General features: G+C 42.4%; 1 protein-coding gene across 1 annotated transcript; it reads right to left on the reverse strand.

Moving 5' to 3' along the window:
• Window positions 1-113: 113 nt before the first annotated feature.
• Window positions 114-6,374, reverse strand: agtr1b (angiotensin II receptor, type 1b). Its single transcript, XM_022211498.2, has 2 exons — window positions 5,996-6,374; window positions 114-2,164 (listed from the first exon to the last, which is right to left on the reverse strand). The coding sequence occupies exon 2, from the start codon at window positions 2,056-2,058 to the stop codon at window positions 970-972; it is 1,089 nt and encodes a 362-aa protein (XP_022067190.1). The 5' UTR covers window positions 2,059-2,164; window positions 5,996-6,374; the 3' UTR covers window positions 114-969.
• Window positions 6,375-14,239: the final 7,865 nt, after the last annotated feature.

Here is a 14,239-nt window from a genome sequence, read left to right on the forward strand (position 1 = left end):
TGTCTCGATGTTATGGTAACTACTGACATGTTCTCATGAGTAATCACACTGATTAGTCTCTCTCTCTCTCTCTTTTTTTTTACTAGGAGGACATAAAAAGAACAACTTTGAGCTGTATTTCTTCATTTTATTCATATCTTCATATATTCACAAAATGTACACTTACAGAGTAGAAAAAAAAATCTATCAACATATTTAAATACCACAAAGACAACCACCAGAAACATTGACAATGATCACCCACCCTGGAGTCTTCATTTTTACAGTAATCTGCTCCCACACTTGGTAGCATTTCAATCTTAGTATGCAAACACGTATTATGCATTTTCACAAGAAGCACATAAGTTGACAATACGATATATAACATACATACTCTAGTTACCACAGTCAGATATGTTACAGATATGAATTTAAATGACATTTTGCTACACATTTCCAATTATTCCAAGTATACAGCTGCTGGCAGAGCCTACATAGGTTGCTAATGATTTTTTTTTGACATCTTTACTGAGTACTTGATCACTGTTCCAACTGGTGAAAGACCTGCTGAGCACACAGAATGGTTATCACTGGACGATATATTACTCCACTGTATCGTTAAGGCACAATGCTGACCAAATCCTGCAGAATATGCACATCTTACATAAATAATGGGATAAGCGATCAGTAATTATGTATAGTGTTTTCTAGCAGGGCAATACTCCGTTAATAAAGCTAATTCATGGATTTTTAAAGTTTTCTTTCCAGCATTTTATGTGGCATGGGAGGATTTTTCTGTTCTCTATTGTGCGAGGTAGTGGATGTTTTTTGGTCTTATGAATACAACATTTCAACCATTCTGCAGGGTTCAGTGCTTGGTAATGCAGTTGGGTTTCATAAGCATGGAATGTCTCCACTCCCAGCCTCTTAACCACAGAGCAAACGAAAAGGATGAGTGAAATTATAACCCGTTTTTTTGTTTTGCTTATTTCACTTGACATCAGAGGAGGTATTCATTTTGACTGTAAGACTCAGTGCCTCAGAGGCGCGAAAAGACAGCGCGCTCATCTTGGAGCTGATGCTCGGGTGAGGCCCAGTGGCTCCACCTGGCGAGCAGCGCAGCAGACGCAGTAAGTTTTTGCGAAAGTTTCGCCCCACGAAGCTGTACACGAGAGGGTTAACACAGCTGTTGAAGTAGGCGATGCAGATGGTGAAGGGCATGGCGGTGTCAATGATTTCCACGATGGTACAGTTCCCCTCGTGTATCAGCTGGGAGAGCTGCATGAAGTGGAACACCTGATGGGGCACCCAGCACACGAAGAAGGCCAGGACAGCTGCTGCGAGCATGCGCAGTACCTCATCGTCCCGGGAACGGGAGCTTTTCTGGATGTGTTTGGCAGCTAGCAGCGCCCGTCCAATCAGGCAATAACAGGTGATGATGATGACAAAGGGTATGAGGAAGCCCAGCAGAGCTTTCATAATATTGGTGGCCAGGATCACCGCATTAAACTTCGCAATGTTTTCTTCACTAGGGTGCAGAGTGGCACACAATGTATTGTTATTGTTTGTGACGTTCATTACGTCCCTGATCAGTGCTGTGGGGACACTGAGCACGAAGGCAAAAAGCCAAATCACTACACAGGTGATGCGTGCATACATCAAAGTGCGAAACCGGCGTGATCGCACTGGGTGCACAATAGCTAGGTACCGGTCAATGCTGAGTGCTGTGAGGAAGAATATGCTGGTGTAGAGGTTAAAAGTGGCCAGGCCTGCACTGGCCTTGCATAAGAATCCTCCAAAGGGCCAATGATACCCCGTGGCAGTGAAGGTGGCCCACATGGGCAGAGTGATGAGGAAGGTGAGGTCAGAAACAGCGAGATTAAGGACAAATATGTTGGCCACCGTCTTGAGCTTCATGTAGCAGTAGATGACAGCCACCACCATACTGTTTCCAATAATGCCAATGACAAAGTTGCATCCGTAGATGATGGGCACCAGGGTGAAGATGATTTCATGTGTTCCAGTATTGCCACATGTCAGGTTTATCCCTTCTGTCCCTCCTGCCGTTAGATTCGGCATTTTCCACTTTTAATGCCAGATCGTAGGACTTTTAAACAGGGGGCCCTGTCGGCAGGGTGCGTCTGCGGTGACTGATACAGGCCTTGGGCGAGGGCCTCAGCGAGTCCTATAAAAGAAACACAACAAAAATGTCACAGGCAGTCTAGGAGAAGCGCCATCATTACCGCTTGCATGGCCCATAAACGCTAATCCACACGAGCACCCATGAAAGTGCTCACCCTACACCAGCTCATTAAAGACCTGCACATTAAAGCCATCCTGACGCTTTATGTTATTTCTGTAAAATAAGAAGCCATGAAAAACAGATGTTGCATGTTATTCAATATTCCAAAAATGCCCTTTGAAACATCATTATTCAGACAGTCTGCATTCTGTCTTCTCCTAATGAAGGGCAACAGTAAAACTGCGCAGTGTTTATCAAATGGTCCGTCCATCTGGGTGGACTGTCAGCACCCGGAAGCAGAACATTTATGCCTTGTGTTACGACCTGTGTTAATGAAGGCTGCATGGCAAAGTGTGAGCTTGGATATCAACACCATTAAACACTAAGGTACTGGGGGAGCAGGCTGGAGAGAGAAAGAGAGGTTTAAGGCTCCAGTCACTGTAAAAGACATGTCACGTTTCAAACCCTTGGTGTGCAGAGATACATTGTACCCAGCATGAGAACTTCTAATCAGCGCACACCTAAACAAACAGGACAGCAGGGATTCGGCTCTGTGGAAACTTTGCACTGTGAGAAAATCAAACCTGCGTGCTGTGGAAAATTTGCCTCCGGGTTCGTTTTTTGCTTCATTTGTACGAGCAGAATGTGAAATGGGAATAAAAAACAAATTCTCCCCTTTGTTGAGAGTCTTTATGTTTAATAGGACAGCTTAGCGGGTGTCATTAGCAGGGCGGATGTAATAATATTAGCATAAGCCTCATGTATACAACACTATAGCTGCAAAGATACTGTTACTAATTACATGAAAATAACAACATATTTATGGTTAGATTACAACCGAACAGATGCCACAGGATGCATGCTGTGAATATGGAGCTCAAAAATAGGTAAATGGCACATAGAGACACAATTTACGTGGCTATTTTTCTGAGTTTGGAGCTGACTTTTTTTGTATAATGCAGGGAAAATGTAGACTCCTGTACAAACTGGTGTCACAAAAATCTTTTTATCACCAGCTTGAAAAAACTAAGCAGGTGTCTTGCCACAAGATGGCAATCTAGCTTTAAGATTTTACTCTTTACATTTCACAGCTGACTCAGTGCAGATATATCATAATAGAAACCCTATTGATAAATTCAGCCAGCTTGTCTAGATATATATTTATTCAGAAATATTGAAAGATTGGCGTTTAGCTTGTGCAGCGATCCAGATGCAGCTGCTGCAGACTATTTATTGAATGCATTTTTAAAAAGCTTCCCCTGTCTGCATTCCTAACTGCCCTCTGGTTGGCATTAAGACAGTCTGAGCCCCAGCAGCAGAGCTATTTTATCTCCGGTCAAAGATCTCCTCATTTTGCACCAGGTTTCAGCGGATGAATTCTTCTTCTGTGCACTAAAGCAACAGCTGTATCGGTTGCAGATGTGGGGTTTGTCGAGTGTGGAAGATGTGTGGGTGCCAAGGGCAACAGCATAATGAAATATCCCTGCGAGTTTCCTGCACAGGCCTCGCTGTAATAGGTAGGGTAAAGCACCAACACAGATGTCATCGCCTGGATTTACTGTACATGTGTTTTCTTTCTTTAATGATTGTAACAGTGGGTGGCTGTAAATTCCCACTATACAAAAGAGAGCAACATACCAGCTTCACAATTTAGGGATTTAAAGCAGCTGGAGAAAAAGCTCTGGATGCTTAAAAGATTTCTGAAGCCCGCAAATGGAAACAACGTGAAAAAATCGACACTGCATATTTTTTTACTATTACTGGAATGGTTTTGGCCACCAGTATTTTTCCATGAGGGAGATGGCAGGAGTGCGGAGAGAGTGAACCTTAGAGAGGCTGAGAGTAATTGCTGTGCATATATGTATGTGAGCACTACAATAAAGGTGAGTGAGGCGGTGCAGGCAACAGATGAAGTGGAAGCTACATCCGGCTAACTATAGATGGCACATTACTGAATGGCAGCTATAAACCCTGGGTGACCACTGACAGGAAGACAAACATCTACTTCACAAGGTCCATCTCAAGGTGCATCCTCTACGACAAGACAAAGGATGGAGAGGCCCTGCACTGTTTGCAAACACAAAGCCGCTTACAATGAAGGACTAAATTAAGATTAGGTGGAAGTTTAAGGGTATTTTTACAGTGGCAGCATTCCATGTCTAATCCTATTTTGGGGGCATTTAGATGCAGCCTATTCTTCCCGGGATCATGGGAAGTTTTTGAAAGAGCTAAAACTTGGAAAGTGAAAATCACAGCTTGGCCTAGCGGAGTTGGTTCCCATCAACTGAGCTATCTGAGGCTGCCCTTGGCTTAAGCACCCGGCTGCTCTGACATGAGCACCACCATCTGGCTGCCCATAGAGAGAGCCACTAAAATGTCTAGTTGATGGAGTTAATGATTTATATCGGCCCATTATAAAGTGAGGTTCACTCGCTGGAAGCGCACCACCTCGGCCTGCCATCTCGTAATCATCCTCTCGCCTTAGACCCAGTGTCGGTCCTGATTGGGCAACAGGATGCTCCGGCAGCGATGGGCGTTTCCAACTTTTTGTTTTTCTTTACAGGAATACTGATTTATTGGCAATTACGCAACAGCAACACATGGCAGGCTTAAAACTGCATAACAGCTTAATCTACCACAGATTAAAAATATGGGCGTCTAATATTGTAGTGCATCTCAACCATAGCCTCCTACTTCCTCCTCTGTCTCAACTTACAGAGAGTCACTTCAGCCTGCAAGAGTTTTTTTTTAAGCAGTTCAAGTTACAAATGGTGTTGCAGTTTGTTGCATTTAAAATATTCACATCATTATAGTCTCTTGAAAATATTCGCTGTGTCTGCCAAAATGTTCAAAAATAGACAGACTGGAAGGTTTTGACAACTGTGTCCATGAACTAACTGAGGACTTGACTTGAGCCTTGCAGCGGAGCAGCTAATGGAAATATTGGCCTCAGAAGCTATGTCTGCATTTATCTGTTTACATAAATCTGCTTTCGTGTGACTTATACAATTAAACAGCACAAACTTCTCCGTGCATGTGAATTGTCCCTTCATTTCCTGTACCGGTACTTTGAATTACAATAACATAACAGACTATAAATCCTCATCTCTCCTACTTATTCTCAGTTGTTTGGATAATTTGTTAGACGATTTCACCACACAGCCTCAGAGCAGCTTTTGTCTCCTACACAGAAATATTAGAGGGGGAGATAAAAGTGAAACCTATATGATATGAAGCAGTTTCAGTTTATCTCCATTATCACATTTTCCCCCCTTATTTCTTCAACAGCTTTGTTTCTGTTTACATTCTCCTCCTTTTTGCTTCTGTTTTGAGATGAAATCCTTCATAAGGTTGGATTTTTAAAGAGTGCAGAGCTAGTGTATTTCTGGAAGCAAATCAAACTTTATGAGGATTTGAGACCTGAGTGTGCATAGTTTGCGTAACGGCATTCTGGATTCTTGCCATCTCCACTGTAAAGTGGTTTTAAAAGCTCTATACACACACACACACACACACACACACACACACACAGAGATAGGACTTTTACATGGACAATTTAAGCAAACAGCATCAACAGGTTGCATGGAGAAAAGTCAAATGAACTTAGCACGTCTTTGCACGTGAAGGTAAAGAAAACAGGCCTATTTTGAAACATTTATCTGTGTTGTTCCATTACCGGCATCAAAATCAGCTGAAAAGAGGCAAAATGATCACTTTAAGATTTAAAAAGTTGGTGAGACAGCTTCATAAGAGTGAGGCAGTGTGAGTTCTTACCTGTGGTGCTGAACCAGGAGGCTGCAGATGCTTTCGGAGCAGGACGGGCAGGGAGACAGAGAGACCACCGTGGTGTGCCAGTGACTGCCTCTGATTTAACTTGACCGGTGGAGCGAGACGAGCAGGAATACCGTCTGACACACAAACCCCCTCCTCACCCCCAGCACTCTCTCTCTCACTCTCTCCCTCCCTTTCCCTCTCTCTCTCTCTCTCTCTCTCTCTCTTTCTCACACATACACACCAACTACAATGATGAATGAATTATATTGGACCCAGTCAGCTACGTATTGTCCCATCCCGTCTCCCTCTCTGGAGCCAGCACACACACACACACACACACACAAACAAACAAGATCTTACACAATAGCACCTCTCCTCCCCTCCCTCTCTCCCCTTCCTCTAACTCCCCAAGCACACTCTCCCCCCCTCTTCACTCTCTCTCCTAATGTCTGCTTTTAATCACTCAGTTTCTCTTCCATGAGAAATATATTGCAGCATTTGACAGCCAGAGCTGATTAAAAAGTGCCAAATCTGGGCTTTAGGGGTTGTTTGATTCGGCGTCACAGTTTAATTAACCACACAGATTCGTGCTTTTGGTTAATATTACTGTACTTTAATACTGTGACCACCGCTCTCCGTCTACGTTTATCATCTCTCATCCCATGACAGTCCCCTGTCCTCTACTCAGCATGAAAGGAATGGCCCGGCTCTGATTGTGATTGGGCCTGTCAACACGCTGTATTAATAGCTTGGGCCTTAGCGTGAATCAGGGTGTACCAGGGGCTCAAAAAAGGGGGGGAAAATCGACGGGGTGAAGCCAAAGAGTTGGGTTGCTGCTTCTTCTTTTATTTTTCCACTCACTGCTGGGGTTCCTAAGCACATTTCCTCCTCTCTAGTGTGTGTTTCAGCTGTCACTCACATGTCAAAGGCTTTTTTTATGCGTGGATTTTGGAATTGTGCGAATGTCTGTGCACGCATGCCACTGTTACAGAGCTGACAACTCCCCGTGGTCAAGCTGGCTTTGTCGAGACATGATTGAAGCACGCGTTGAACGTGACAGATAGAACTGTTCATGTGTGACCTTCGTGCAAAAAGACAAAAAAAAAAAAAATCAACAGCGTATGGAAGGAATCTGAAGCCTACACAGGTTCAGAAAGTGTATTAAGGAGGAATTTCTATTTTTAGGGGCTGCACACAGCCATCACCCATGGCTTAAAGTTCTTTGTCTCTCACTATTCTCTTCTTTGTCGAGGTCTTGACAGGTGTTGAGAGGAGGGTCATATCCTCACCTCTCTGCCGCAGTCAAATGTCATGGAGACGGATGGTGACGGATGAGGCGGTGTGGCTGTCATCTCCTAAATCCCCCTTAGTTTCAGCAACAGCAGCCCTGGCAGTAAAGAAAGCAATCGCCTAGGTTAAAGACAAACAAGGAAAGAAAGGAAAAACAAACACTTTAACCTTAAGTGCATGTCCTGCTCGGTGGCTTTTGCTCGCTCAGGTGTGACCCGGCCATTTGAGAATGATCACATTTACTGAGCTGTTTATGGCAGGCAGCCTCCTGGAGGTCACACGGGGTCAAAAGGCAACAGATACAAAGATGTGGGGGACTTTTAAAAAAAAATACACCACACACAGCTAAGAGCTCTTCAGTCTTTATACCTGTCATTTTTCAGGAAGGGCAGGTTGCGGAGGAGAGTAACTTACTTTGCACAGCAACAGAGCCATTTACACCTCCAGGGGATTATGATCGGGGCTCCATTATGTCTTCAGTTACTGTGAACGATAAGAATCGTCCATTAGGCGAACGTTATCTTATTGCATATCCCGTCACAGCCATGAGCGTCTGTATGGCATCAGTTCATCATCTTGGTCTCGCTTCCAAAAGAATTATCAACAATCTATATCTGACCCAGGAGACCTCTCAGGAAGTGAGGAGAGAGAGAGAATTATGTATCAAGCAGCGAATCTTTAACTGTACTTTCCACCAAACAAATAAGTCTCAGTAGGGACAGGATGTTGTTGCAACACCCAGCACTACAGCTCTGATTTACACTCGCCCAGTACAAGCAGAAACAGATGTTGATGATTTAACAATGGAGAGAGGGAAGATTAGGTGGGGGATGTTATGGGGATCTATGGAACCTGTTCAGAATAGATATTTGATGTTTATTATAAACCGAGGCTGGTGCTTCAGCAAAATAAACCTTCATGTCCTGAAAATGACCTCAAATAATTCAATCTAAAAGAATGCATCAGCGGTCATTCCGAGATTGTTGTGTAACTTTCAGGAACCCGGTGCAACTTGTAAAACCGGCGGTCACTTATAATTCATCGAGTAATGCATCATTTGTGGATGAGTAAAGCCAGAACGAGGACGGAGCTTCATCTCAAGCGCTACTAGCCTGGAGGTGTGGTAGTGGGTGATCTTCTTGCTAATCAAATCACTCTAACGAGATTAGCTGCGTTAGCACTTAAGCTGTAGTAGAATGAATTGATGACTGAGGTAATTACTGGTAGCGTCGAGCACTGCGGGGAAGGACAGACTTTTTACACCACAACAACACGGGTGGTAAAATGCCAAGCCAGCACACAGCCACCTGCTGAAGAAAGACAATACTCTGTGAGATCTGAGAAATAAGGTCAACCGTAAAGCTCAATGCTGACCGGCACTGAGTGAATACGTAGCTGCACGTCTTCTGCTTGTGTAAATATATTAAAAACACAAAGTCACTGGTGCTCTTTGAGATTCTGACAGCTTAGTGCTGCATGGTTTACATCAACCCTGCTTTCTATGCGAACTGATTGCAAGTCAATTATAGAATTAATCAAAATGAATATATCAAAAACAGCTGTTATTTCCACACAAGTTCCTCATCAGTTTCTGCACAAAATGCACTGTTAGTCTGAGGTTATTTTATGATACTTCCTTCCGAATTAAAATCTCAAAATTGAAATATTACAGCTGCAAAACTGCAAGAACAATTGAACAGCCGTGGGCTCTGGAGACAATTCTGAATACAATCCCCTCACCAGCCAGTTTATTAGTTGCTGCTGTGAAACCTAATGCAAGCCTGTAGAAGAGTTCTGCACAAAATTTGCCGTTACAAAGCTTCTGCATTTTTAGTTTTGGTAAACATGGTCACAAAGGTGGCAATTCTACTTCATTAGTCATAGTAGGTGGTTATGTTTTAGTGGACTGGATTGCATTATGTTTAAAAGCTGTTGTAGTGTTTTTTGTCCCCTTATGTATATTAATTTGGTGGACAAAATATTAGGACAAAAAAGTTATTGAAAGTGTTCTGGAAATTCTTCAGCTCTAATGAATTTCCACCAAAAATAAAGCGCAACAAATGCTGCATTCACACTTGTCAGCTTCTGAAAAATGATGTTTGTTGCTTTATTTTATCACGGATATGGCCTGGTCCTGGTTCAGAGACCTCTGGGTCGATAACTGTAGTTGCATACATGGGAGTAAGTTTCATTTGAACATTGAGAGGGCCAGATTGAGTGTTAGGGAATCTTCTACCAGTACATTTTGAACATTCAATGTTTCACGTCCTGCAATCTGTCAACATTTCTTTATATATGGAAAGAAAACACAAAATTCAAAACCCAATAAAATACAATGCAGTCAGGCTCCCGGGCAATTTGTATTGTTTTCAAATATTAATTCTCCTGCACTTGGAAAACTATTGCTTGTATCAAACAAAAAGAATGAATGCAACAGCTTGCATTTAATCTTTCTGAGTTATGAAAACTTTTTAATGAAATTGTGCTCTACTAGCAAACTACAGTGAGTTAGGGGAATCAGCTTTGGGAATTGCTCAGTTTAAAAATCTGAAACTGACCACGCAAGTTAGTATAAAGGAAGGGACTTGAAGTCCTTGAGAAAAGTCAAGTTATCAAGCCAAAAAGGAGTTTAAATTACACACAATATTAAGCTGCTGCAACAATATTTTTGTCAAGCCACCCCAACAAAAATATTGTCTGAAAATTACATGGTTTATAAAATGAGTAAAGCAGATTTTCTTTTAAATCTTGCAGGCATGTTGTTAATAAAGCAGTGGCAATAAATCCTTTAAAGTTGCTAGATTAACTTCATCAATGATAAATTAACGCATTTTAATTAATTTGTACAAGCCTTCATTTTGATGACTGTTTTGCTTCACCAAGTTTTCTTCCCATGTTCAAACCTTTCTACACTTCTGATACATGTTTGATCCACTGGACAATAAATGTGCACATTTTTTATAACGGTTTTTCCAAAATAAAAGCCCTTTATTATTATTATTATTATTATTATTATTATTATTATATTTTATTAGAAGAGACACGTGCAGGTGTTTTAATATGGGGGACCTGCATCCCCTGCGTGCATTGTGGAATCTACTCCAGATTATATTTCGTCTTAATAAGCACCATCAGTTTTTCATTAAGTTTTGTCCACCTTATTTATGCTTTAGATCTTGTTATGAAGCAAGTTCCTCATCTTTCCTAAATAAAAATTCTCAGCAGCGAAAGCACAGGTGGAACTATTCAAGCAATCACTGGAACGGAAGCAGCAGTTCATTTTACTCAATGCACACATGACAGGTCGGAATTTACGAACGGAGAGGTGTCCAATTTTACCTTTAAAGGTGCTGCCAGGGGTTGTAGTTAACCCACAGGGACTTAACTCTTAAAAAAAATATCGCGGACTCAAAACAACACAAAAGACACAAGCTGTGCACCGATGGGTATGTTGAAAAAGCGCAGATTCGCGCTCAATGACACGTGACTTGGTGCAACGCATAAAACACACCCTGATCACACCAGGCGGGCTTTTTAAAAAAAAAAAAAAAAAATGTCGCCGAGTTTCAACATGGTGCCACTGTGACGTTAGGCCTCTAAACCCTTCTGCCACTTTTCCGTTTAGTGAAGATGGCGTTTTAGGAGTGAATTCACAGGATAACTGCTTCTGTGACTGTCGCTTGAGGACGTCTTACCTGGATTACAAACCAGAGGTGTACCTGTCTGCTTTAAAAGTCTGATACTTCATCAAGGTAAGAGCTGGCTGCTGGTGTTTCCGTCCTGCCTCTGCTTGCTTGGTGTGTTTATGTGCTTCACTGACATCTTGTTGATAAAATACTCTCTGGCTGATTTGTTTGTCTTCTGTATCTTGTCTTTTGTTGCCGCTGCCCTTCACTTATGCATGTAAAGTGTTGGATTGGCAGCAATGGGTGCTTCAGCTCTTGTTTTTCCATGACTGCTCTTGTTTGGCATGAAGAGTCCCATTGCGATATGAAGATTTAAACTGCATTGTCGCTGTTAACAACTGAGATGGTTTTGCATGATGTTTTGGGATTGTTTCCGGCTGCAGGCCTCTGCAGGAGGAGTGTGTTGAACTCCTGTCTTTTGTTTTTGTTGTCTGCACTGGGAAACAAACGTGCCTTTTCACGCTTAAGAAGCCCACTTTTTGCTTAATTCTGCTTATAATTTGTTCTGCTGAAGTCATGTTTTGTGGTTTATGCTGCTGCTGTTGTCTTGCTTTTGCATCTATGTCTTGCTGTCTAAGCTTTCACAGAGCCCGTGTGCTCTATCGCGCTCTCTTCTTGCAAATTCTGCTTTTGAACTGCTGTTCTTACAGTTGTGCTCATGGTTTATGAAGTTGTCTATGCTGCTTGTGGAGTTTTGTCCCTCTTTTCCTGAAGGCCTTGATGAAGTTGGCGGACATTTTGGGAAACGGAATCGTGTTGCAGACAGGTTGTTTGGCGCCATTTTGTCTGAAATGGTGGCGTTGTAGCTACATGTTCAAGCGTCTATGATTCTGACACGCCAACATCCAGTTCCTGTCTTTCTCTTGCCAGCTATGGCCTTGTATTGTTTGCATAAAGCTGTATTTTAAGGAGACCTGCTGTAGTCCCTCAAACAAAGAAGTGTCTGTGCTGGTCACACTTTTTGATTATTGTTCTTTAAATCAAGAACTGGTCACGAGTTGAACAGCTCAAACACTTTTTGTGCACAATTCTAGCAAGATGTTTTAACTTCTCTTATTCAGAAAACAGAATTTGTATGCTACATTTATGTACTCCTTCAACATGTAGGTTTTGCTCCATTTCCACCACAGCGCCCACGTGTTGGCTATCTTTCTCTAAAGATGGAAAGTTTTATTATCGGAGCTACTGGTGCTTGGTGAATTCTTGCCTGAATGCGGTCAGCTGCCCAATATCAGCCCCGCATTCACATAATAAATCTTTTGTGTCAGCTGGCCGCACAACAAACCATTTTTAACCATCTTAGTGTCTCCAAAGCCGTGATATATGATATGCAGGAGATTATGTTATCGTAGTTCCATTTATCTGGCTGTGTGTGGAAACATTCTTGTGCAGTTGTCTTCTAAACTGATCATTGGTGGAAAAACAGATTTTAATAAAACTCAGCTCAGTGCAGTCCATATATTGATGCGTGCTTGAGGAAACACAGACAAGGAGATAGCTGTAAATACATTTATTAGCCGCCTAAATAACATAACTGGCTGTGATTGTAATGCAATAAAAGGAGCATCCTAGCCAAATAGTGAGCCTCTGAAGATTGATGTTAAGCATGGTGTGAGTGCTAAATTGTCTTTGACTGTAAAATGCCTAAAAAGATGATTGGTAATGTTTTGCTTGAGTGTAGATCAAATGACAGGAAGGCTGGACTCCTGCAAGCCACCAGAGCATGTTATAACATTTCATCTCATGTACACTTGGCGCTGTCACACTTTGTTTAGATATAACAAACATTAATCTGTAAAGACCTAACTTCTGGGCTCCTAAACATCCAGCGCCACGCCTCAGATGACCCAGAAAGGACCTGTCAAATGTGACTTTAACAAGCCTTTTATTTTCTAAGCGTGTCATTGTAGGTGTCAAGGACAGCTCGAGCACCATCCCTCTGGTGCAGTCAAGGCTCAGAAAATATTTACTGTGTCTCTCACTTTAAACGGACCTGCCTGGCTAGCGTTGTTTCCCGCATGAGCATGACTCAAAAAACTGCATGTGTGGGAGGACGAGAGAGGCAAGAACAGTTTCGTCATCAGCTGTGTCTGTTTTGATTTTATCTCAGACGGCACTGTAATGAGTTAGGAATATGTGTACAACCTGTAATTACTGGGCCTTTTGACTGACCTTTGCCCTTAAGTTTCAATCCCTGCTCAGCGTCACGGAAACTGCTGCCCCCGAGGTCACCCCTGGATATGTAAAATTCAGCGGCGGCCACACTCCTCTAGATTGGAGCAATAGAACAGATATGTCAAAGACAACAAATCTTTTACACAAACAGGAAGTGTCCGAGAGATTGGAGGGAAAATGGTGGGAAGGCCTGTGAAAGAGGCACATTGTTTAGGTCTGGGCTCCCCAAGGTTGGCTTTTTACATTTCCACACGGGGAGGGATGGGAAAAAATGAGGAGGGGGTTGGACGCTGAGGGAGGCTTGCTACTTCTCCATTTAGTGTAACCTCTCCCATGAATATTTTCAACTCTGTATTAGATCTACGGAAGATAAAGAACGCCTATATGCTTCTCTCCAGTCCTGTGACGATTATCAGTTAGATGACATTTGAATGCCATAAAACGGTGAGCTGCCATGCAGATGTATTCTGCTTCCTTAAAGGTACTATCTGTCCGCATTATGGACAAAGATAATGGAGGAAGAGGTAGAGTTGCCTTCCAGCTAGGAAGTGATTATGGTGCTTTAAAGGTTTGTTTGTGTTTATTAAAGGGATTTGTCATTATTTAGACATCTCAGACGCAGATTGTAAGAGTAAACTAATTTGTCTCCATGTATTCTACAGCTTTACTCTTACTTGACAGCAGTGGAAATGTGGTTGGTGGTGCTTAGATTATGTTGTTGTTACTTTGCTTTTAAGAGACTAGAAGTTTCAGTTTGTCTGTCCATATCAGGGTATAGCTGTAAGCTCTCTCTGCTATTGTAAAGTTCACTGTGTGTGTGTGTGTTGGCACATAAAGTGTAGGTTTTTGTGTCCCCCCCTTGTGTTTGCAAACGTAGGATGGAGAGGTTTCGCGCACACATTGGCGCACTCAGTCTGGAACCTGTCCTTATCCCCTGCCAGGATTCCTTATGTAAACAGCATGTGAACAGCGTTGACCAGTCTTTCTCACCCATGACCCATCTCCCCTGTTAAAAAGTCCTAACCATACACGGGAATATTAGCAAGCAGTTAACTCAACCTCAAATTGCATGCAAAATACAGCAAAATATTAA

Source organism: Acanthochromis polyacanthus, chromosome 20 (genome assembly GCF_021347895.1).
Source record: "Acanthochromis polyacanthus isolate Apoly-LR-REF ecotype Palm Island chromosome 20, KAUST_Apoly_ChrSc, whole genome shotgun sequence".
NCBI classification, from domain to species: Eukaryota; Metazoa; Chordata; class Actinopteri; family Pomacentridae; genus Acanthochromis; species Acanthochromis polyacanthus.